At 32.6% G+C, this 26,554-nt stretch overlaps 1 protein-coding gene across 3 annotated transcripts; it reads left to right on the forward strand.

Annotated features, from left to right (window-relative positions):
* Positions 1-20,440: 20,440 nt before the first annotated feature.
* LOC124889523 (transcription factor bHLH130-like) lies at positions 20,441-22,217 on the forward strand. Of its 3 annotated transcripts, XM_047401459.1 has the most exons (4): positions 20,441-20,594; positions 21,202-21,745; positions 21,837-21,872; positions 21,974-22,217. In XM_047401459.1, exons 2-4 carry the CDS (start codon positions 21,473-21,475, stop codon positions 22,049-22,051), a joined length of 387 nt encoding a protein of 128 aa, XP_047257415.1. In that variant the 5' UTR covers positions 20,441-20,594; positions 21,202-21,472; the 3' UTR covers positions 22,052-22,217. The 3 variants fall into 3 exon arrangements, with proteins under 3 accessions (XP_047257415.1, XP_047257414.1, XP_047257413.1); XM_047401458.1 differs by having other exon boundaries at positions 20,441-20,999; positions 21,837-22,217; XM_047401457.1 differs by having other exon boundaries at positions 21,837-22,217.
* Positions 22,218-26,554: the final 4,337 nt, after the last annotated feature.

Raw genomic sequence — 26,554 nt, forward strand, 5'->3', positions numbered from 1 at the left:
TATATATATATATATATATATATATATATATATAATAGGATGTTAGGGTAGGGGTAAGGGATGAGTTACATGAATATTTAAAATTTAAGCCTGAACTATATAGCTTTCACCATCATCTTCTGACTCATATGAAGTGCTATATCTTGTTTTAATGATGATCAACTAACAACAAGGGACCAGGTCCCTCGGTGTTCAAATTTCTATATCTGGTTGTGATGGTGAGCAGCTGACAATAAGAGACCAGGTCCTTGAGTCTTCATAAATTCAGTATAACTGTCATTGTCCTACACAATTTTTTCTTTTTGTGTAACCAACTGCGCAGGTGATCTTATACACATCAGAACACCTAGCCTAATCAGATTTCCTGGCCTAATCAAATTTTTACCCTAACTATTATTCCACAGTAAAAGGAAAAGAATGCTTCTTAATTGGTGAGTTTTCACCATCTGATAATCCAAGATTGATTATAGGAAAAAAATCAAGAGTGATTATAGGAAAAAAATCAACTTTGTAATATTGCTCAATTTCTTATTATTTTATGTACTGAAAGAGTGAGTGTTAATAAGTCAAGTTATGGTCTAGAATCGAGTTACTTATGTCATAAAAGTAATGATTTCTTTGTTTTCTTAAGGGAGCTTAGGTAGAGTTTCCTGAGTTTGATATTGGTTAGAGTTAATCAATATCAAAGTAAGTTCTTAGCAGAGTTTTCATGGTATGCATGTAGTAGAGTTATTACAAGCAAGTGAAACCTAGAGTTAGGTTCATTGGAGTCTGTAATAAAGAGTTTGATTATAATGGATTGTTGGGTGCTTGTGAGGTCAAAGCGTGGTTTTTCCTCCCCTGAGCAAGGAGGTTTCCATGTTTAATTCTTGTGTTCTTTAGTTTTCAATAATGTTTTTAGTTTTCCAGTGCTTTATTATTTTATTTCCTATAACTTACTCTAAACGACCTTCTCCCTCATAGTGTGGTGCAACCCCTGATATTTATCAATTGGTATAAGAGCTAGAACACTCTAAAAGGTTAACACCTAGAGTGATTTGGATATCATGGCTGCTCCACCTTATCTAAAAGAAGGGAAATCTACCACCAGACTACTAGATTTAATGGTAAGATCTATAGGTGGTGGAAAACAAGAATGTATGACTTCATTATGGCTGAGGACAGTGAGCTGATGGATGTAATTCTTAATGGTCTTTATGTACCAGTAAGAAAGGTCAAAGAAAGAGACATAACTATAATGGTTGTAAAAATCATGAGAGAGTATGATGATGATGATAGAAGGAACATTTAGAAGAATTATAAGGCCAAGAAACTCTTAGTTTGGGACATAGGGCCTGATGAATACAACAGGATTTATGCATGTGAAAATGCTAAAGAAATCTGGGATTGCTTAAAAATTACTCATGAAGGAACCACTGATGTGAAGGATTCAATAGTTGTTATGCCGACTACTCAATATGAAACCTTCACCATGAAATAAGGAGAAACTATCCAAGAGATGCATACAAGATTCACTTCAATCACCAATGAGTTGCATTGCTTAGGAGAAGTAATTCCTTTGTACAAACATGTGAGAAAAATTCTTTGGGTTCTTTCTAAATCTTGGGAAAGCAAAGTGAATGCTATCACTGAGGAAAGAAACCTAAAACCTCTCACAATAGATGAACTTATTGGTTAAAAGCTCAAGAAGTAGCAAGGCTAAGAGAAGAAAGAAGCAAAAAGAGAAAATCTCTGGCTTTGAAGGCTATAAAGTCTAAATCAAGTAAGGAAGACACAGATACTGCCTATTTGACAAAAAGAATTATTAGAGAATGAATAAAAGTAGTCAGTTTCAAAGAAGAGGAAGTAGTAGCAAAAAGGTCGGCACTGCGGAGGTTTGTCACAAATGTGGCTATCTTGAGCGTTTTGTCAAGGATTGTCTAATGCTCAAAATAGATTACCAAAAATACCCTAAGACTGGAGGTGACAAAGGAAAAAATAGGGACCAGGTCCCTATAAAGTCAAGAAGAAAAAATGCAACTAATTTTGCAGTCAAGCAGGCCTTAGCTATTTGAGAGGATTCTTCTAGTGAATCTGAAGAAGATGGAAAGCATGAAGATTTTCCATACTGGCAGTGGTGGATCAAAAAGTGAATTTTGATCCCTTTTTTGCTCTCATGTAATATAATGAAGATGAAAAAGAAAATGAGGTAGCTCTTTCTAATATTAAGAAAAACTTAAAAAACTACTCTACTAGAAAGATATAAAAAACTTGCTAATGTATTAATTGATTCTATGTTTGAACTGACTACTGAAAAAATGCTCTTGAAGAAAAGGTAGAGAATCAGGAGCTTGAATTAATTAATTTAAATCTCCAAATATCTAAAACTGAGGAAAAGGTTACTAAGTTGAAATTTGAAAATTCGAGTCTAGTGATTCAACTAGAGAAAGTAGATGATGGTGGTAATAAGGAAAGAAAATGCTCTAGAAGAAAATATTGAAGATTAGGAGCTTGAATTCATAGTTTTACTCTCTAGATATCTAAAACTGAGAAACATATTGCTAAGAAGAAATCAAAAAATCTAAGTTTGGTAAGTCAACTAGAGAAAGAAGATGCTTCTAATAATAAGGGAAAAAAGAAGCATCGAAGTTTCAGATTGAGCTTAAAGAATATTTAGAAGATTCAAAATAGAATCTCATGACTTATTAAGCATCTCATGACTACACTTTATAAGCATGAATAGTTAGAAAGGGACCTGGTCCATCTTAGAGAAGAACTTAATAAATCTCAACAATTGACCATATCGTCATAGATCCTTTCTAATTTAACTAGTCAAGGTGTCAATAATGGAAAGGGCCTTGGGTATCAGTACAAAACTCAATCACTTGGGCCTTAAGGCAAGGTTGTTCAAGATTTTAGAAACAAAGTCCAAAAACCTCTATGCAATCATTATGGAAGAGATGGTCACATAAAGGAAAACAGTCAAAGTTAGATAAGACCTAGAATGAGCAGTGTTAGATATATCCAGTTGGGGATTACCTATACTAAGGGTTCCAAACCTTTAAAAAATATGAAGAAGCACTCATTACCTAGGTGGTCCAAGAAAGACTTGATCACACCCCTGTCCTCCTACTGGGAACTCAAACTCAAGTGGGTTCCCAAATCTAACAATTAATTTTGTTTGAAGGGTGGAGAAATGAATTGCAGTCAAAACTATCTCTTTGATAAGTAATTGTTCAAAGCATATGACTGGAAGGTTGGATTGTATTCTCTCTTTCAAGAAACTTCAAGGTGGAGATGTCTCATTTGGAAAAGGTAATCAGTTGATTTTAAAGGACCTAGTCTTGGGATGCCAAAACTAAAATTTTGAGGCAACAAGTCTTAAGTAGAGGAGGAAAGAAGTATGCGGTTGTGACTGTGAATAATTGCTTAAGGTTCAACTGGACTATGTTTTTGGGAACCAAGAATGAAATCTATGAGGCTCTAGTTATTTGTTCCTTCAAACTCAAATGAATTTTATCTTATGGGATACAATTCATCAAGCTAAGCATATAATGTTTTCAACAAAAAATGAACTTTGTATGTTAAAGAGAATGTGCATTGGGTCATTGATGAGTCAGGAAAGATGATGAATCAAGGTGATAATGAATATTCTGACATTAAAGAACTCATTCTTGTTCAAAGGGATGATATTGATGAAGATGATGGTCAAGGACAAATTGATGAAGAAGGGAGTGATGAAAGTGACGGTGATGCAAGAGTTCCGTCACAAACCCCAGCTCTAGTTGAAGAACAATAAGAAAAGTCTAGTCAAAATTGACAGGGACCTGGTCCTAGTGAAACTCATCTCAAAAAGTATAACTGGAGAGACAGATGCTTTCACCCTATTGACATTATGACTAATCTTTTGGAGACTGGAGTCCAAACAAGAGCTTAAGTCAGAAATCTCATGGTTTTCTTAGCATTTAAGTCCCAAAAGTGAGCTCAAAAATGTGAAAAAGGTTCTGAAAGATATTGGATGGTTCAAGGCAATGTAGAAGAAACTTTGAAAATTTAAAAGATAATAATTTTAGGACTTGGTCCCTAGACCTATTTTTAAAACTATCTCAGGAATGAAGTGTGAACTGAAACAATCAAGTTAAGGTTGGAATTGATCAATTTAACTTGACTACTAAATGAAATAGTTTTCTCCCTAAAATTGGCTATGATCAGAAGACAGGTATCCTTGGTAAAGTAGGAACATTTTGGTATGAATTAATACTATACCTTTGCAGGTATACACCCATGGAAATAAATTTGGAGGAAAATAGTTGAAGCAAACACAAATGGTGAATTCACCCAAGAAAGAGAGGTACATGGTCCTATCTCTCGAGTTAGTACCAAAATAATGTGCTTTAAAAATCATAAAATTTTTTCTTAAAAAGCCACATGTCTTTCCTTATCTGAACAAAAGCTGTCAATTCACAACAAATGTGAAGAGTCACATCTATTATAGTCAGATGCGTCAATTCAAAAAGACACCTTTTAATGTCAAACGGTCACCTCCATTAATTACAAAATCAAATCTTTTTATTCTTAATCCTCTCTGAATTAACTCAAATTATCTTCCTAAATCAGCATCATCTCTAAACTAACCTGGTCCTTTTCTTTCTCTCTCACAAAAAACCTTGAAATATAGATATTCCATCTTTCTCAACCCCCGTGAAAGAATTTTCTGCTGATCTTCCTCAATAATAATAGAGTTTTTCACTCACTACATCTTCCCTTGAAGTTCCCAACACCCCAAATGAGCCTATTTCAAAAAATTCCCAAATTAAACAATTTGATTCTCTAACACCTAGAACTATGGAAATTATCACCATAATTCCACAACAAGAACATATGTTGACTACTCCTACTTGATCCTCTTAAGAAATTACAAAATCCCAAAGTGAACTCATTCTAGTCAAAACTCCAACGTCAATTGAAAACCTAGATGAGTTAGCTTTGGAGGTAGACTTAAATCAAGGTTTTAGGTTTCCAATTGAATAAGAAGTCCATCAATCTAAAGTTCCTCTCTCCTGAGAAGAGCTGAAACCCTTAGATATTTCTCAAATTTCTCTTCCCTCTGAAGAATTAAAAGGTTCTAAAATTTCAGAAAGCATACAAGTACCATGTTCCCCTACTCCCTCAGATTCAAACCTTATCTTTTCTCAACTGTGTGACCAAGAAATTTCCTGTAAAGAAATCTGATCCTTGTAACAATATAAATTGGGTAGTTGAAAATTTTATTCTATTTGCATATGATCCTAAGGCAATATCTGTTGATACAGAAGAGCAAATAGTAGCAGAAAAGAATGACGTAACTAAGGATGAAGAAGTTGTGTTACCTCCCAATGAGGAGGATAAGCATAAACCATTTATGAAGTGGTCTATGAAGAAATAGAGGGGTAGTAAAGGAAAAGGAAAAGATAAAGTTAGTGATTCTGATGTAAAAATTGCTAGATCCTATTTTATTAGGGGATCTAAAAAGAACTTGTTGGTGGATGAAATGAAGGAAAGCAAGTCCTTGACCACTAAGAGAAGAAAACTTAATAAAGCTGCTATAGTAGAGGAGGAGGAGAATATTGAAGTTGTAGAGGTTGGAGAGGATGAGGACATTGATCCTAATGTCGCTGCTGTAACTGATAAAATAAGAAAAGATATTCATGTTACTGGAAGGACCAGGTCCTTTAGTTCAAATTCTGGTAGCCCTGCAGAAATAAAATAGAAACACATAGTTATTAAAAATAAGAAAGTCTTTGAGGGTCTGGATCCCAAAAAGAGAAAAATTGTTGAAAAAAATCAAGCAGTGATTCAAAAAGGAAAGAAAAAAGTGGAAGAAAAGAAGGATATGTCTAGATACTAAAGGAATGAGATACTGAAAACACAGAAGGTGTTATCAGAAAGGATTTTTGATCCCAAGATATAAGAGAAGCCTTGAATGGTAGAGCTGGTAGAGTATGTGAGACATCAAGGTTGGTTGCACCTGTTAGAGGAACCAGCTCCCATGGTATTTGAGGGTGAGATAAGAGAATTCTATTACACTATGAAATTCTCAAATGATGGTTTAAGTCTGACTACACAAGTACAGGGAAAGAAAATTAAATTGGATGAAGAGATATTGGGAAAGATCTTGGATGTGGCTGGTATTTGTGTGAGGACTGTTGTGAAACAACAACCTTCAACTTAATTCACGATTGATGATTCTAAGGTACGAAGGATATCAATAGTTGGTGTGAGAAAGAAGTTTCTCACAAGTGAATTCCAGTTGGTTTTTGTGTTCATAAATAAGGTAATTTTACAGAGGTCAAAGAAAAAACTATAGCTCTGCGACTGATCTATTTTTGATAGAATGTTTAAGCAAGTTTGAGCTGATAAGTTTGCTTGATCTAATGATAAAGCATATGAACAAGGTGATTCATGAGAAGGAAGGAAAACATGAGATGCCATATGGATATTTCTTAAACAAAGTGTTTCAGCATTTTAGAGTAGTTAGAACTAAAGGGACCCCAGAAACTGTAAAGCAAATATTTAGTTTGACAATATTGGTATAGAATGAATGCATAAAAGGAAAAGTGGAAACTATGTCATAGGTGTATAACTACTGCTTGTTCAAGAAAATCTAAGCAAGAAAATGGATGAGTTGAGAATTAAGCTAGCTGCAAAGGATATTGAGATAGTGCACTTGAAGTTGCAGAATTAGAAGTTGTCCTTAGAGGGACCTGGTGCCACAGAGGATCTCACAGCAGAAAAGGCAAAGCTCTAAGGCATGATTACAGAACTAACTGGTGAGGTTCAAGGGCTAATACTTTCTTTGTTTTCTTGAGTGAGCTTAGGTAGAGTTACCTGAGTTTGAAATTGGTTAGATTTTATTAATATCAAGGTGAGTTCTTGGCAAGTTGTCAAGGTATGATTTTTGTAGAGTTATTACAAGCAGGTGGAACCTAGAGTTAGGTTCATTAGAGTCTGTAATCAAGAGTTTGATCATAGTAGATTATTGGGTAGTTTTAAGGGCAAGCTGTGGCTTTTCCTCCCTTGATCAAGGAGGTTTTCACATTAAATCCTTGTGTTCTTTAGTTTTCATCAAAGTTTTTAGTTTTCCAGTGCTTTATTATTTGATTATCGTTGACTGAGTTTAAGGGACCTGGTCCCTCACAGTGTGGTGCAAACCCCTGAGATTCATTATGTAGTATGAGTCATCTAGTACCCACGGGCTACATGGGTTCAGTACTCCCCAACCAGTGGGGCCCCAGTCTGTGTTGGCCGCACGTACCGAGATTAAGCTAAAGTCACAGTTAGACTAAAGCCACCATACATATTCTCCTCATGTTAAGGACACAATTTCTCATCCAAGTAAGATACGACTTCCCTATGCTGGCAAATACAGATCTTAGGTGTTGGTCACGAAGAATTACACCTTCACGGTGAGCTATATAATTTTATTTAGAGCCTAATTAAAATAGTTTGCACATAAAATTTATTATGGAGTTTTTCATTACGCATTTTCATTTTGGTATCTTCATAACAAGACTTGCAAGCCATTCATATCATTCCAAGAAAATATTATCATAAAACATTAATGACTCCTTAACCCCATCGTTCAAAACCATGCTCATAGTCATCATTAAATTGTATAAAAACCTCAAACAATCATAAAATTCGACACTTTCAATCTTTCAAAAAGATAAGGTTTCATCTTTGTTCATCATCTCAACTCAAATCTTTTCAAAAAACTTGAAAATCATGATCTCAATTATACTTAGCATTTAATGTTTCAACACATATATAATGCAATGCACCCATGTTTAAACCCAAATTTAAATATGTGAGTTGAGGTATATGTTGTTAACATCACACAATTCTATAACTATTGTGAAAGCCTATTTGCCAATTCCACCATTTAAACCACAATGAAACTATTAAATAAGGGAAAAACAATGCAAGTGGTCAACATCTTCAAACCCTCAACTTTAGTTAAATCAATCATTCAAAACACTTAAATAACCATTGAATTGATGCAATAATATAATATTTAAATTAGGAAGTGTCCAACATTCATGAAAATTTGAAGAATTTGGAGTGATTGCGTAGTTTAGAGCCCAGAGTAGTGAATTCTTGAGAAAACTTAAGTTTCTTCAATTGAGGAGTTTGGGAGGTGAAATGCAATGTTAAGAATTGATAATTGATAGTTATGGAGAAAAAGGGTTTTATGTCGTTTAATGGGGCAAAGGACCAAAATGCCCTTGCCCCAATTGAAAAAACTAAAGCTTGGTGATTTTTGCCCCGCAGCGTGGTACGCCCTTATCGCGGAGCATAGGCAGCGTGTCATGCCTTTATCGTGGGGGCGTAGGCGGCATGCCACGCCCCTATCACAGAGGTTAACTAGGTTGAGCTCCCAAAATGACGTCAAACACTTTTCAAAATTTCAAAACTTACGCAAATCACCCGTTTAACATCCCTTATCATGATTCAAGTAAAAAATTATCATTACACATGTGGGAGGACCCAAAATAAATTAATCGAAAATTTATGGGGTCTTACAACCTCTTTGATTTTTGGTCATTTTGTAGCCATGAAAAGTAATTTTGTACTTTGTACAACCACAAGCAGTCGTAACTACTATGTCAAAATGACCAATTTGACCATAATCAAATTTAATTTATGTGAAGCACACATGTTGAAGGAAATGTGTGTGCTTATTTCCCCAACTTTCTCTGATATAATAAGAATATATATATGTGTGTGTATATATGTATACAAATATATATGTATATGTATATGTATATGTGTATGTATATGTATATATTTATATATATATATATATATAAATATATATGTATATATTTTTTTAAAAATAGAGAGTATTAAATCTTAAATATATATTTTAAAAAAATAAAGATAAAGCTAAATCCTAAACTATCCTAACCTCCTCCTACAATCCTACTTTCTCTCAAACTCCCCTAACTCCTTCCTACACACGTAACATGCACACACAACACACTATAAAAACATACACACATAATTCTACAAAGAAGAGAGGACACCCGTATACACAAAAAAGAGCACACACACACAAAACACAAACTAGAAGAAAAAGATAGTGAAATAAAAAGTAAGAAAAACAAAGAGACGAGAGTAGAAGAAAAGAAATATGAGACACATCAAAAAAATTAAAGAAGAAGAAGAAACAAGAGTGGAAAGAATAAGTAAGAAAAACAAGAGAAACAAAAGCAGTAGAAGAAAAGAAAGATAATATGGAAGAGTAGAAACAATAGAAAGAAAAAGGGAGAAAGAACAAGACTTGAAGAAAAAAAACCCTAGAAAATTAGGATAAAAACTTAGAGAAACAGAAATACGAAGAAAAAAAAATAGGGAAAAAGAAAGGAAAAAAATAGAGAGTTGAGTTCGGGTTCCTATTCAAGTTTTTAATGACGACGTTCGTGCTTCTGTTTTAGTTAATTCATCAAATAGGTTCTTATTCAATCATGTATTATTATTTTTATAAGTTTTATTGTTATACAAAGTATGAATAATATTGTTTAAATAGCTTCATGCATCATCTAGTATGAAGATTTGATTATTTATGTGAGATCTCATCTTTAATATTGTCCGTTCTTTGGTTCCAATTAGGGGTGACAAATTTGGCGCAAGCCCAAATGACCCACCCATCTCGCCCAACTTATAATGGGTTGGGAATGACCCATTATTAAGATGGGTACATTTTGGCAAACCCTATTTAACTCATTTATTTTGGCATCCCAAATAGACCCATTACTTTAGTCCAAATTAACCAATTTCAAACTAAAATAACCGACTGCTGACTTTATTTCTCATATTATGTAAATCGACTTGCAACTCCAAGTCATTGTTTCTCTGTCAAGTGCAAGTGCCCGAATTCCTCAATAATTTCTCTTTGTAAGTTTACATTTATTTTTGTTTCTTTTCTCCCTCTTTGTTCTTATCAAAATCATAATGGAGAGTTCTTATTATTACTCATATTTTGATTTTTTTGTTAAAGGTTAATTATTTTCTTTCGTTTTCAACTTCATTTTTTTTTATTTGATTTGGTAATCAATACTAGATTTTGACTTATATTTTTCTGTAACTTGAGATTTTGAATTTCAAAACCTAGTAGTTTTGAAATTATTAAGCAGACTTGTTGCCTATAAGGTGTTTGCTCAATTGCCTAAATGAGTACCCTTTGTTGTGAATATTAATTTTGTACTCTAATTATTATTGAGAGCTATTTGTTTACATTTTTGTTTCTTTCCTCTCTTTTGTTGATTCAATACTAAAGATTAACTTTTTGTAACATTCTACTATAATATGTGAAGATATCGATAGAACCTGATGAAGTCGAGTCCAATGAAATATTTATTGCAAGTTCATGAAAACAACGTAGTCACACTTCTAAATTTTGGGACTTCAACAATGAGAAACCATTGAATTATGATCCTGATAATAGACTTCGAACGGAATGTAAGAAGTACAAGAAAATATTTTTGGCCGACCCAGTTGCAAGAGTTACAAATTAAAAGCGTCATTTAGAAAAACATAAGGATAAAGAACAATATAAAGGTATGTTTATTGATAATAAATAATTTCATGAAGTTATTGCGAAGGCTATAGTTAGACATAACCTTCTATTTAGCTATGCAGAATTTGAAGGTGTTAGAAAAGTACATGCTTTCTTGAATCCTGCCGTCAAAACCATCTCAAGAAATACCACAAATATTGATGTGCTTAGAATATATGATAACCAAAAGGAGATAGTAAATAATAAGCTTCAATCTTTTCCAAATAGAATCAGTTTGACATCTGATTTATGGTCATCAATCTTAACAAACGAATATCTTTGTCTTACTCATGTGATTTGAATTGGGTTTTACAAAAGAAAGTTCTCATTTTTCGTCATATGTCTCCTCCTTATAGTGGTGTTGTTTTGGGTCCAAAGTTGATTCATCTATTAAAGGAATGAGTAATTGAAAAGAAAATATTTTCAATAACTTTGGATAATGCGCGTTACAATGATGGTGTTGCGGGTTGTTTGATTGAACATTTTAAGTTGATGGATTCTTTGCTTTGTGATGGAAACTTTGTTCATATCAGGTGTGCAAATCATATTTTAAATTTGATTGTCAAAGCAGGTTTGAAAGCAATTGAGAGTGCTATTTTTAACGTTAGAGAAAGCATAAAGTATATTAGATGTTCTGAGTCAAGGATTATAAAATTTGTAGAGTGTGTTATGAATCTTAGTTTAAAGCTGAATGGAAAACTACATCAAGATGTGTTTACTAGATGAAACTCTACATATTTGATGCTTGATAGTGCTTCTTCGTATCGTCGGACATTTTGAAACTCCAATATACTTGACAAAGATTTTCAACATTGTTCCTCAAATAAAGATTGGGTCAAGGTTGAAACAATTGCTAAGTTTTTAGAGACTTTTTATGAAATCACTACATTATTTTCATGGAATCATTATCCTACTGCTAATTTATATTTTCAAGAGAGAATGAAGATTAAGATATTAAGGAAATGGTTATTGAAATGGAAAGTAAGTTCACAAAATATTGGCAGGATGAATATAGTCCGATTGCTTTGATAGCTGTTATTCTTGATCCCCGATATAAGTTAAAGTTGTTGAAGTTTTGCTTTACAAAACTTGATCCTTTGACTTGCAATGAAAAGGTAAAAGTTGTTGAAAAACATTTGCATAGGTTGTTCAAAGATTACATGACAAAATTTAATGTTGAAGTGATTGAAAGTAGTAGTCATGGATGTGATAATGAAGTAGTCGATGAATGGAAGAATTTGATATGTTTGATAGTCCATCTATTTGTGGTAAGGAGAAGACTCAACTGTATTTGTATTTGAAAGAGCAGTACTAGTTCGAAAGGAAATGAAAATTTGGATGTTCTTACATTTTGGAAGGATATTAGAATCAAATATCCCGAACTATCATAAATGGCTCGTGATTTGTTGAGTATACCTATCAATACAGTCGCATCCGAATCAAATTTTAGTGTTGGTGTGAGAATTATTGGCAAATAACAAAGTTCCATTTAATCAAAAAATGTCGAGGATAAATTATTTTCTCGAGATTGGATTTATGGGCATCAAGTACTACATATCAGTATCCTCATATCATTTTTCTTATGAACTTTATAGTGGTTTGATAATTTTAATTTTTTTTAGCTTTTGGTGATTCCGATGAAGAGGATATTACAATAGATATGGAGAAATTTTCCGCAAAACTTTTAGGTTAGAGATATCATTTGGTACCTTCCTAAACTTTGTTCTATTTTTTGTCTTTGATGTTGAATAGTTATTCCAACTTTGTTGTTAAAGTTGTAGGAGTTACTGTTGCTATGAGTGCTGCAACAACTGCTGCCTTTTCTGGACAATCTATTTCATAATAGTTAAAAAGACAATTTGTATCATTATTTGTGTCCCCTGTCTTCCAAAATAGAAAGACATAGTTGGATTGTTTTTGTTCTGTTAACGATTTTATCCATTTGTCTTGAGCTTTTCGTGGCTGTCACAAACTCTGTAGGTAGTCAGCATCCTCAAATTGCCTAATTTATTTTATCCACTACTTAAACCTTGTACATGGGTTGTCTCTATTTATGCACAATTAATCCATACTTGCCCCTGCCTAGTTAAGTAATCATGTGTCTTTTGGACTTTGGAGTACCATATCCTCCTTTATACTGTAAAATTTTGATAATTGATATAGTACTATGACTTGGACATGACTTTAACATGAATGGCATAACCCTGGAAATCTTGCTTTAATATTTCAACTCGATTGTTGGGATGGAACCAACGTGTTTAAGATCGAGACGTAGTTGTGGTTATTATTGTATTATATATATATATATATATATATATATATATATATATCTGGCAGGTACAACAATAGGCATTGGTACTTTCTGGCAAGGAGCCATGTTAACAGGGTAGGGGAGCCTGTTTAACGTTGCTTCTGACATCTTTGGCGGACAGGTAACCATCCTTATCTTTAACACTATTGTAAGGACATGTTCAGCGGTTCAACTGAACTTATAACTTTCGATCCAAACTATATAAGTGCAGTAACAGATCTAGGAATTTTCTTCAGGGGATTCAAAAAAATAAAAATATAAATGTGTGAATACGTCAACAAAATATAATTACAATACCACTCGACGAGGTTTCATTGCTTGAAAAGACAAAATATTATTATCAATTGAAATTAATAGCATAAATAAATATCTTATATGATTAATTAGCAATAAATTTCAGAAGATACGCTCTTCTAATCGTGTCACGATCATTTGGACGAAATTCTAAAATTAGAGTTCTTTCACCCGGATCAACCTTTAAAGTATTTAAGTCAAATTCTTGAGAAGAATGCGATGATACTCCTAACTTATTTCTATTTTCTTCCCGATTAGGTTGACTATGTGTGACAGAACTTGAATTTGAGATTTCAGAAAAATATCTCTTCATTACTCTTGAATAGAAAGAAACAATCGTCAAGAACCGATTTGAAATTACAAAGCTACTGAAATAGAGATACATAGTTACTTACAGTTACTGGGGAATCAACAAACAACTGGCAGGATTACAAGAACAGGCGAATAATTAACTATCCGCAATGATAGCCTCACAAATCAACAAACCAACAGAGTAGCAACCCTCAAAATTTTGCTGAAATTGGAAAATTTTGACGGAATTGGAAAGCAAAATGGTTTAGGAATTAGGTATGGGCCATATTAAATTAAAAAAAAAAAAAACTGGAAGTGTTTTTCCTTAATTATAGATGGAAGGAGCTATTAAAGCATGTTACAAAATTTCCTTAATTATAGTTGTAATGACAACTATTAAAGCATGTTACAGATACTAAAAGTAAAGCAACGCACCTAGTGAGATTCAAACCCACGATGTGTGGGCCGAAGGAGCAACCCAAGAAGTGGACTTAGAATCACTGAGCTATTCCACAACTTCGTTTTAGGTGGTTCAAATTTAATATATGTACATAAATACTGATTTTCTACCTTATATATACAAGGTAATTTTTTGCCGAGGGGGTTCGGGTGAACCCCCTGGCTACACCGTGGGTCCGCCCCTGATTCCATGATAATTTTATTATTTAATATTTTAACAAGATTGAAGGTAATTTTTAATTAAATTCCTATCAATAACGGTGTCATATTTATTTCTCCATCAGATAAATATATAGCTATAGATAAATATGTAAAGCTTATATGTCATAATTATGTTCTAGATCTTGTTTCACATGGACGAAAAACAAATCTCAGTTAGAACTTTATTCTAAGTCATAATAGTAATAATCTAAGTTCTTAGAATGCATGTACTATAATATTAATTATCGTAATACTAAATATCATTCATCAAAATGCATATCAATGTCTCTCGACTGAGAATGTTGCTTTTCTTTAAAATTATTTCATTGCAAAAAAAAAAGAAAATTGATTTAAAAGAATTTGGTGTGTATTTAAATAAGACCTATTCATTTATAATTAATTAATTTAAATAATAATCAATGATGAATTCAAAAAGCAATGTATCGATAATTCGTTTAAATAACATTAACTTACTATTTGAATGTCGATTGAATTGGGGTGGATAATCTCAAATATCCTAGATGCTTGTTTAGACTCGAGTGACGGGTTGCGAATTTATTCAAGTTTCGTTGTTATTGATAAAAGAAAAGAGAGATAAAAAATATTTGTAAGGGAGTGAGGTAAGTTGCGGATTAATCCAAAACTCGTTGCAAATTTGAAATAAAAGAGTGAAGAGAATAAAAATGGATAAGAAAATTGTCTTGAGTTTATAAGAGACGAACAAATGCTTGTAACGCTTGATGAGCTTTAGGCATGTTGAAAATGATTGTCTTGATTAAGAATGTGTCGCATGTATTTTTCTGAGATGTTTAATATGAAACTCGCAGAATCAATTATGCACCTAGACAAAGATCGTCCTAAAATTAATTAAGTCTCAATACCCTAATCCAAGAGGTATAGACATGCATTATTAGTATATTATAAAATGAGTGAACCAATGCCTACAAACATAGTTTATTGAAATATAATTTAAGTATAAGTTGATAAAAACAATCGTGATAGAACCACGGAACTCGAGGAGTGCCATACCTTTTCTATGGTCAACAGAATTTCTTATCCGATCTTTTATTTTCGTATACCACTAAAGAGTCATTTTCTTTTTATTAGAGATTCAAAAAGGTGATTTGAAACACCATAACTTAATTTTTAGTTGTGACTTTATAAATAAATTAATTCTTTTCTAAAACATCACTTTAATGGAGAAAACCTTTTAAAACCAACTCCCTAACGGGGTGGGGTAAAAATAGGGGTGTGACAGATGGCCAACTGTCACACCCCTATTTTTACAACCCATCGCATTAGGAGTTCGTTTTAGTGAAAAAAAAAATGACTTTTTCCAATTAAAGTGATATTTTGAAAAGAGATTATTTATTTTATAGAGTCGCCACTTGAAATTGATCTAAGTGACCTTATTGAATCCCTATTCAAAAGAAAATGACTCTTTATTATTGATATGCAAACTGAAAATTAGGATAAAAAATTTTATTGCTCGAGGGAAAGATGTGAGACACCCCTCGAGTCTTGAGGTTCTAGCACAATCGTTTTAATCTATTTTATGTGTCGCCATTTATCAAGCATGAAGTTAAAGAAATAAGGCAAGACTAGGTAATGTTTACCAAATTGTCCTTTATCAAAAAACATGCTACTATCTTTTTTTAGTTAAGTGAGACCAATAAGGGTAACAGTGGAATTGTGTCTTTAAGTAATTATCAAATAAGAAAAGGTGACATTCTTTTTGGGACGGAGGGAGTAATATCTAATAATATTTGTATATACCTCTTCGATTAGGCTATTGAAAGTTAATCAATTTTAGAACGATCTTTGTCAACATTTCAGAAAGATGCGTACATCGCATTCTTAATCAAGCCAACGTATATTAAACGTGCCTAAAGCTTATCTAGTGTTAAAGGCATTTATTCATCTTTTATAAACTCGAGATAATTTTTCTTTTTCATTTTTCACTCTTTTCCATAAATTTGCAATAAGTTTTGAATTAATCCGCAACTCTCCTCGCTCCCTTAGAATTGATCCCTCTTGTTTCTTTTATCATTTGTGATGGGTATTGGATTAATTCGTAACCCATCTCACTCCCTTACAAATGTTATTTTCTTTCTTTTCTTTTATCAATTATGACAGGTCTTCGCAACTCATTTCACTCAATCTCACACTAATAAATAGTACGAGCTTGACTACCGAGTAGGCCCATAAAAATATTACAATACGAAAAATCCATTCAAAAATGATCAAGATAATCAAATTAAACAACAACAACAATATTACACCAATTTGAAACTTGAAATAAAATTAATATAGTCCAATTTCTTAACAGTACACAATGACCATTTATTAAATTTAAATGAAATATATTTTACTTCTATTATGTAATTGCAAAATTAAAATAAACAGTTTATCAACATCTCAAAAACTTATCGTTGGAAACTTTTGTGATTTACAAATTTTCTCGAATTTCTTATGAAACAAATTGTGTGTCTCTTCATTTTCTATGAATAGCATGCTCACGCCGACAAACAAATGATTATAGAAATAAGCCGACAATATTTTATGAATAAAACGTTTGTAATAAAGAATGAATATCACATAAATAATCAATTTTGCATGCTAAATAATATAAAAAAATCATTGAGATAACTTCGTTCATAATTTAATTGACAATAAAATTTGAGTGCAAATAGATAGAAATTTTGTAAGAATCTATGTGACAAACTAAATTAAGTATAAAAATAAGAACATCGTCATCAAAACCTCAAAATAAAAATCCAACCTCAAGCTATAATTCTTTTCATTTCTTTTTCCCTCTAAATTCTCTCTTTTCCAGTTGTGCGCGTTTTTCCCCCCAAGCTCTCTACTTTTTTCTTTACCTTTAAATCTCTTTACCGTTTCCTCTAAGTCTTGTCTTTTTCTTTCTCTTTTTCTCTTTTCATTCCAGTTTTTCTCCAAATTTCTTGCTTTTTGTCTCCCTTTTCTCTCTACATTCCTTAGTTTTTTTTCCATCAAGTCTTGTTCAACTTATCTTTTTTCTTTTTTTTTCTTAAAGTTTTATAAGTTCCCTTCTTTTTTTTTAATCCGATTTTCGGTGCCTGTATTAGAGCCCCGACTAATTCGAATTGCACGTTGCAGTGCCCATTAAGGTGGCAGCACTTTCAACAGAGTTTTTCTCCTACCCGGAGTCGAACCCTTGACCTCTGGTTAAGGGTGGAGCAGCCGCATCCACTGCACCACAACCCATGTTGGTAAGTTCCCTTCTCTTTTTTGTGTGTTATATTTTTTTCTTTTAGTTGCTTAATTTTATTTTATTTTTTGTTTTTGCGCATGCATGAATCATAAGTTGGGGTTTACAACACAACTACACACGAATTGCATTTCAACTAAACATAATTTTACATTTTTTGACACTAATAACTTTAAAAATTATCTCATTTAAAATTTAAAATCAATCTAATTAACATTGTTTCAAAATAGCAAACAAGTTATATATAAAGGCATAGAGCCTGAATTGCATATAAATAATAAACTATGCATGTTAAATAATATATGAAGCCATTGAAATAACTTCATTTATACTTTGATTCACAACGAAACTTTTAAAAATAAATAGTACGAAATTGGATAAGAACTTATATGATAAACTAACTAAAAGATAAGAACGAACGATGTCACCAAAAAGTCGAACAAGATCCGAACTCAACTCGCCCCTTCTTTTCCTTTATCTTTTTGTTGCTTTCTCTTTTCTCTCTCTCTCTAAGTTTTTTTAAATCTTTTTTCTCATGTTTTCTCTAACACTTTATTTGGATGGTGGTTTGTCATGATTTCATAATGTACGGTACTGTACGATATGGTATTGTACTGTACAATATAGTACAATACAATGTTTCAATGGACTGTATCGTTCACGACGGTTTAATAACAATTTTGTTGTTTGGTTTGACGATATGGTACTGTATTGTAGCTGGAAAGTTTATTAAAGTGCTCTGAATTATTATAAATGTTAGTAAAATAATTTTGTTCCTACTAATCTGTCACAAATTATGTCATGTAAATATATTAGTTGTTAAATTCATGTAAATTTTAACAAGATCAATATAAGAGTAGATTAAAATATATGTAGTCAGATCATTTTTATGTAGTAACAAGTTTCATTTTCTTTTGGTGTTTTGAAATGTGACACCAACGATAAGTACAAAGTTTGAATGCATCTTGTGTATTTTACGGGTGTGTTCGGTATGGAATACAAAAAAAAATTACGAAAATAAATTGTTTCTTCCTTATTATCTTGTGTTCATTAGGACAAAAAAAAAAATTTCAAAAAATATTTGCATATATTTAACACAAAATAATGAGAACGATAGGATAAAGGGGATGTGGTAAGACAAAAATATGAATTTTTTATATAAAAAAATATTTTGGGGGGTGAGGTAGTGGAGTGGGGGATCGAAGGTAGGGGTAGGGGTGAGGTAAGAAAAAGTTTTGATTTTTTAAAAAGATAAATTTAAAAATATTTTGTTTTGTAGGTGGGGTTCATTGGGAGGAGGGGCTGGTAAGAGGTGGTGGTGGGGTAAGAAATCTGTTAAAAAATTTTAAAAATATAAAAAAAATAGGTTTAGGAGAGGGGCTGATAAGTGGAGGGGTAGGGTTAAGGGTGGAGTAAGAAAAAGTTTTGTAATTTTTTTAAAAAATAAAATTTTAAAACAAAATTGGCGTGGTCGGGGTAGGGATGGGGTCAGGGTAGGGGTGGGACAAGAAAAAAGTTTAAAATTTTCTAAAAAAAAATTAAAAATAATTATTTTTTAGGCTGGGGGAGAAGCGGTGGCTCGTGGGGTGGGGAGAGAGGTAGGATGTAGAGTTAAATAATATAAGGTAAATGGTAAAATAAAATTATATAATATTAAATAAGAGCATAACTGAAAGGAAAATAAGAAAACTATGAGTACCACCAAATGGGTGGTTACATAACGTGAGGTTTTCATGATTATCAAAACATGAAATTAAACCATATCATACCATATATTTTAGAAACAATCAAAATAAACATAATTCTTTTAATAACCATACCATACTATACCATGAAAAACCACCATCCAAACAAACAGTGTGTAACTTTTTTCTTTTCCTTATTTTCTCTTCTGCATTTCCCTTGTTGTTTTTCTCTCTCCTTTTTCTCACGTAAGTATTGTATATTTTGTGTTAACATCGGAGTGTTGAGGGGGAGTTGTGAGGGAGTTGGAGTATGGAGAGGTTGAAATGAACTAATAAATAAGCTAGTAATCCCTCTGCACTCCAGCTCCCTCACAGCTCTTCCTCAACACTACTATATTAACAAAGAATATACAACACTTACATGAGAAAAAGGAGAGATAAAAATAATAAAGAACACTACTAGAAATTCGTATATTTTTGACTGAAAAAATTAATCGCAAAATTTTCGACTACTTCAGTCGGAAAACTTAATTTTTTATTTTTATCTTTTATAAAATATTTTCCAACACTATTTGTGACAAAAATCAAAATATTTGACGGTAAATTTCGAAAAATATATATTCCGATTACTATAGTCGGTCAAGGCATATAAAATTGTCGATATTATTATGACCAAATATTTCGACCATTTCAATTGGTATAATTTCAATAGATGTAGTCGGAAACTTTATAAATAAATAATTAAATATATTATTAAATATATGAAAAGTAAATAATTAAATATATATATATAGATAGAGAGAGACCCAATTAAATATATTTTCGACCACGATAGTCGAAAACATAAATAAATAAATAAACATATTTCTAAATATATTTAATTATAAATAATTAAATATATTATTAAATATATTTCTGACCACTGTAGTTGGAAAAGTAAATAATTAAATAAATATATTACTATATATATATAATCAGACCCAATTAAATATATTTTCGATCATAGTAGTCGAAAAAATAAATAAATATATTACTAAATATATAATCATACCCTAATACAAAAAATAAATAATTAATTAAATATATTATTAACTATATATATTTGACTACTTTAGTCGGAAGCACTAATAATTAAATAAATACCTGACTAAATATATAATCATACCCTTATACAAAAAATTAATAATTAATTAAATATATATCCGATTACTGTAGTAAAAAAAGTAAATAATTAAAGAGATATATTACTGTATATATATAATCAGACCCTTATACATAAAATAAATAATTATTTAAATATATTATTAAATATTTTTCCAACTAGTGCCGTCGGAAAGTTTAATAAACTTTACTACATTGTTGTTTAAGGAAATCATTTTAATACACCAAGTTTAATACATTACAAAAACCATTTCTCTCTCTAAACGTCTTTACTAAAGTCTCCAAACCCTTCTTCGACTCTGTTGACGGTGGTGACGATGTTGCCGACGGCGGTGGCGCTGCTCTTTCTTGATGGTGACGGCGATGGTGAGTCGGTGTTTTGTTTCGATTTTTAACTTGCGGTTTGACTTAGGTTTATAGGTTTAGTTATGATATAGGACTGTTTAATTTTTTTTTGGCGTTTTTTGTGCTTGCTGAAAGTTAATTTGGCCAGTTTTTCAAAGTATACTGAAGAGATTTTCACAAATTGTATTCTTAAACCCTAACAATGATAATGGTGCTACTGGGGATCTGAAGAATCAACTGCAGTTTGGTTCTTCTATGAAGCTGGAGATTGCTGAGGAATTTGGGAATGAAAATAGATATGAGAATGGTGGAGTTACATATGGTGTAGGTGTACAAATGCAAATTAAATTAGAGGGAATTTGAATAATGGTAATGGTGGCTCTAACCTCATTACACAAAGCAGTTCACCAGCTGAATTCTTTAATGGTATGCAGATTTTGCTCTTTAATAACTTTTGTTTGTTAAGTTTATGAAAAGAATTTAGCTTAATCTTGATGTGTAAGAGCTTAATTGAGTGTTTAATTTAGATTATGTGACTTTTATACTTGGGGAAGTTCACTTCTAGTTATTTTTTTAGGATTGTGAAGGATTTTTTTTTGTCTTTGTTGATTTGATCTCAATCATTTAGGTAAAAGAAGAGGAAACATTTGGTCTATGTTGTTTGGACTCTTCAAAAATGTTGGTGGGTGCGTGTCAGATTCTTCAAAAAGTAGTGTATTTTTTGAGAATCTAATTCAGGTGTGGCATCGAAAGTGAAGATTCCGGGAAACTTAGCTTTTGGTCGATTTGGGAATAAATCTGAGATTCAAGCTTTTTATTATTCTTTTGGATTAGAAATGTACTGAATGATGGATTTTCTTGCTACTTTGATATAGTTTTTGATGTAGTAGTAATCAAGAATGGGGGGATTTTGTTGCTTATGTGCAAGATTTATGAGAGAAGTTAGGAATTTTGGAGCAAGTGTAGGGACTAACAGGGAAGCAAGTACATCAACTAATGCTTTCAACAATCAGATAAGCTACTCATCTTCTCAATCATCTAGCTCAAACTTCATGCTTAACATTTCTGAGAATGAATATTGGAACGACTCTCCGTTCAATTCTTTGAAGAGAAATAAAGATGGTGATATGGAAATGTTTTCTAGTAATAATTTCAATGGAATGACTAATCAGGTAGCTATTCTATTTTCTGTCTTTTTGATCTTTCTGTTGATCTTGTTGTTTTTTGTTTTTGTTACTAATAGACGTTCGTTTTGTTTGTCAGAATAATGAATCAAGAAACTACAACACTTCTGGTTTAATTCACCATTTAATCTTGCCTAAGACACCTTTTGAGATGGCTGTCATAGAAAAATACCTGCAATTTCAACAAGATTCATTCCCTTGCAAAATTGGTGCCAAAAGAGGCTGCATGTAACGCCACGAGAGTACACCCTAGACGCCATACGGTTCTTGGAACCACAAGTAATCCCAACCTAACCACAAGAGTACACCCTAGACGCCATACGGTTCTTGGAACCACAAGTAATCCCAACCTAACCCATGAACCGACACACTGTTAAGTAACTGGATTATAATAAAATAAATAACAAGTTCTGTTGTGCGGAAACATAATCATTGTCACACCTTTTTTTTTCACCAAAAAGATTCTGATTTTAAGGTTTGAAAAAGTTTTATTATTAAGTGACAAAAATGAAATTTTGTTTCGAAAAGAACTTTTAACAATCAAAACTCAGAGTCGCCACTTGGCATAAATATGGTGTGCCAGGTCACCTTTGAAAATCCTTTTTTAAAATGATTGTTGACTCTTTAAAACTTGTTTGCGAATAGAGATGTCGGCTAAGGAATTTTATTGATCGAGGGGAAGGTGTTAGTCACCCCTTGATCACGTGGTTCAACCACGGTCGCTCCATAGAGTATATCGGCTAGTATGACACTATAGAATGTATAAACCAGCAAAACACACAGAAAGCAAACAAACAACCAAACAATTCAAAAGTCCAAAAATGTCCAGTCCAATTTATTGCAAACCAAAATAAAATGCTGAAATGAAAACCTACGCTAACCTACAATAATCTTAAACTACGCTCTACCCGATGCCTCGGGTCTTGATCATGAACTTCCTTTGCGTACATGATACTTTGGGGCATTTCTCGACGAATAAGTACAATTTCCTCGGGGCATTCCCTGACTAAATGAATATAAGAAAATCCGAAGCGATGAAGCAAAAGCCATTCAAACATTCAACAATCACAATCCCTATGTTTTGCCTACCCCGAACCTAAAATTTGCCTAACAATTCTCGGCCTAAAACATGATACTATCGGGTGCAAATTAATAGCAAACAATCAATTAATAAAACTATTTGCATTATGAATCAAAATTATGAACATACACCTTTATCAATTTTCAATTCCCCCAATTTCATTCTCAAAATTATTGACTAATTCTTCGACTATTAATTCAATTTCTCACATCCAAATCCAACATCAACCAACACACAACAAAGATTCAAATATTATAAATACACGAATCATTCATAATCACATAAAAATTAAAGCTAGAGAAGATAAAATTGGACCTCAATGACAAATTTTCACTGTTTTCCCCTCCTTTCTCTTCTCTTTATGCATCTGTGTGTGTAAGAGTATCTGTGGGTGTGTTTTTGTTCCCCAAGTCCTCTATTTTTCTCTATCTGTGTGTGTTGTGTATGTGTTAGTGTGTGTACAGTGTGGGCAATTTCTTCTTGCAGTGAGTGCGTATGAATAGGTGTATATGAAAGTGTGATTATGTGTATGTGTTTGTTGTGAGGGGAAAAAATAGAGTTTTGTGTGTTGTATTCTTGTTGAGTGGAAAATGGTGAACAAGCTGTGTAGTGTGTGGAATATAAAAAAGAAAACTATGAGGTGAGTGTATTATGTGATTGTGTGAGTGTTTATGTTAAAAGGAAGAAAAATAATGTGACTTTAGGGGGTTAGGAGGGTTTGCGGGTTAGGGGTAGGGTGAGGGGGTGTGGGGTATATGAGGTGGATATGTTGTTATTTTTGTTAGGGTGAGGTATCAAAGTTGTTAAAAATTTGTTGGATTTGTTAGTGTGAAATTTATCACATGGGTGAAGGTCTACGGTAAAGTGAGGCTAAATGGGTAAAAACACTCTCGGGAGGGACAAAATTACGTGTCTATAATCATGGCATAATCTGAATAAGTACAATACCGATAAAGTTTACAATCTGATTAAAAATGAAGGAAGAAACTGAAATTTACATGACTGACTCTGACTGACGTCTATGAAGCCTCTACGATACTGACTATAGATAGTTGAGACAACCTCCAACTACCACTAACCAATACATATGAAAATAAATGAACTGTACATGAACTAAAATTGTCTGGAGTTCCTAAAGTAGGAGAACTCATTACCTGCTGGCTGGAATCTGCAACTGTTTGATCGTGATGTGCGAGCTACAAATGGTACCTACATTATGAAACAATGTAGCCACATAGATGTATATGTGGATCAGTACTTCTGGAATGTACTGAGTATGCAGGGGTTAATGCAATAAGTAAAACTGATTTCATACATAATCTTAAAATGTGCATGGTAAGCATAAGTAAACTCACCAATAGGCTAGAATAAACTAAAAGATGAATTATCTTAAAACATGAGTACCAAATGTAATATGATAAGCTGGTGAATCTCTACACTTAGTTTCTGTAAGACTTTACTTTTATGATATAAGTAGAACTGAAGTTGGGATACAGTAAAACATGGATACTGTATGAATACTAAGTCTGAACTACGTGGTGGAGGCTGACGTAACTTGAGGATCTGAATATAAAATCATACGGAGAACGAATGCATAAAAACACAAAACCTAACATAACATGTGCTAAGCTTATCCGAGTAACTGAATAACTGATTGCTGAATACTGGTCATGTAAGGTTGAACTGTTCTTAGTCTAAATAACTAGGCTGAAACTGTAGAGTACTATGCTTATGTGGTAAGGAATATCAAAACAACCTAAGATAACTGAGCATGAATGCGTGAAAACTGTAATATCTGAGAATGCAAGACCAAGTGTATAACGTGATTATGTAATAGTTTGTAAACTGAATTACTAAAATACTGATAACTGAATGCTATGGTCTAGAAAAATTGATTTACACGCTATACTGAGTACTATAACTGAGACTGTGGGAGGTATCATTCAACCGATATGCCCTAATTTGAGCTAATCGGGGTCCTACCTGTAACCCTAGTTGGAAGGATATCAGTACCGTGCCAAGGGTACTAAGGCTGGCTGTGTGGATCTGCTAAAATGAAGTCTCGAAGGACTAAAGAGTCACCCTATACTGGCAGGTGCCCCAGTGAGATATGTGTTAACCCTCAACTGGTAGGTTAAGATCTCAAACCTATGCTAGATACGTAGTTCTAGAACACAAGGATTGCTACTAAAGATCACACCCTCTATTGGAAGGTGAGCCCTCATCTTTGAGTTCGCTCAGTGCTAAATCCTACTCCCAACTGAATGACACTATAATACTAACTAGTGCATACACTGTTAACTGATAACTGACAAGCTCATGTCATGGTATTCTAAAAATAACAGTGCATACGAATTCTAAGGTAATTATTAACGTATAAACTGATACTGGGACTGAAACTGGACTGAGCTAACTTAATTAGACTCACAACTGACCATATTACTGACTGAATGATATTTCCTATGATATAATTGAAATCATTCCGTAGATACTGGAAAACTTGACAAACAACTAAATTTTGGGTACTCATAACCCCCAGGACTCGATAGTAATAACAATTAGATCACATGAGAGTATTTGAAACCATAATAAGTAAGCATTATTTAAAGAACCCATCACTTGGGCATTTCATCAATCATATGGAGATTAATACTTTAATAAGGAGAAATTCACCAAACACATGGGGATCATGAACTTGGACATGGGAATATCTTAAAAATGGGAGCATAACATGATTACATAACTTAAATTATGAATTTAGGAATCACATGAAATTCGCTTGAAATAGGACATGTGCATTTAATCATACATGTAAAGATTATAGCTTGAACCTAAGAATGTCTTAAACATGGGTGAACAATAGAGTTACATGAAAAAATTCATAACTTGGAGATTCATCTTGAAATTAATTAAACATGATAGGGGAGTTTCATCAAACATGTCGAAGGCATAAATTTAAAACATGAAAATATTACTAAACATGATGAATTTAGGATCTATCATGGAATTTACTTCAATAAAGCATGGAAAACTCAAATTTATAGCATGAGGAATTTAAAATCTTGCATGGAATCACACATGGGCTGAAATTAATTAAAATCACCATGAAAACGTGCAATTCAATCTTTCTTGAACATTTAAAATAGCAGAATGATCGAAAAATTCATTCTTTGTACATTTTAGAAGTACTGATCCACATATACGTCTGTGTGGCTACATTGTTTCATAATGTAGGTACCATTTATAGCCCGCACATCACAATTAGGCAGTTACAAATTCCAGCCAGCAGGTGATAGGTTCTCCTACTTTGGGAACTCCAGACAGTTTTAGTTCATGTGCATTTCATTTATTTTTATATGTATTTATTAGTGGTAGTTGGAGGCATGTCCTAGCTATCTATAGTCAGTATAGCAGAGGCTTCATAGATGTCAGTAAGAATCAGTCATGTAAATTTTAGTTTCTTCCTTCAATTTTAATCAGATTGTAAACTTTATCGGTATTGTACTTATTCAGATTATGCCATGATTATGTTTATGCACAACAGAACTTGTTATTTATTTTATTATTATTCAGTTGCTTAACAGTATGCCAGTTCATGGGTTAGCTTGGGATCACTTGTGGTTCCAAGCATCTTGTGACGTCCAGGATGTACTCTCGGGGCATTACACTGAGCTACACATCCATGAAATATTGCAGAGAGGGTAAATTCTGTAATG

This window comes from Capsicum annuum, chromosome 12 (assembly GCF_002878395.1).
Source record: "Capsicum annuum cultivar UCD-10X-F1 chromosome 12, UCD10Xv1.1, whole genome shotgun sequence".
In the NCBI taxonomy this organism is placed as follows: Eukaryota; Viridiplantae; Streptophyta; class Magnoliopsida; order Solanales; family Solanaceae; genus Capsicum; species Capsicum annuum.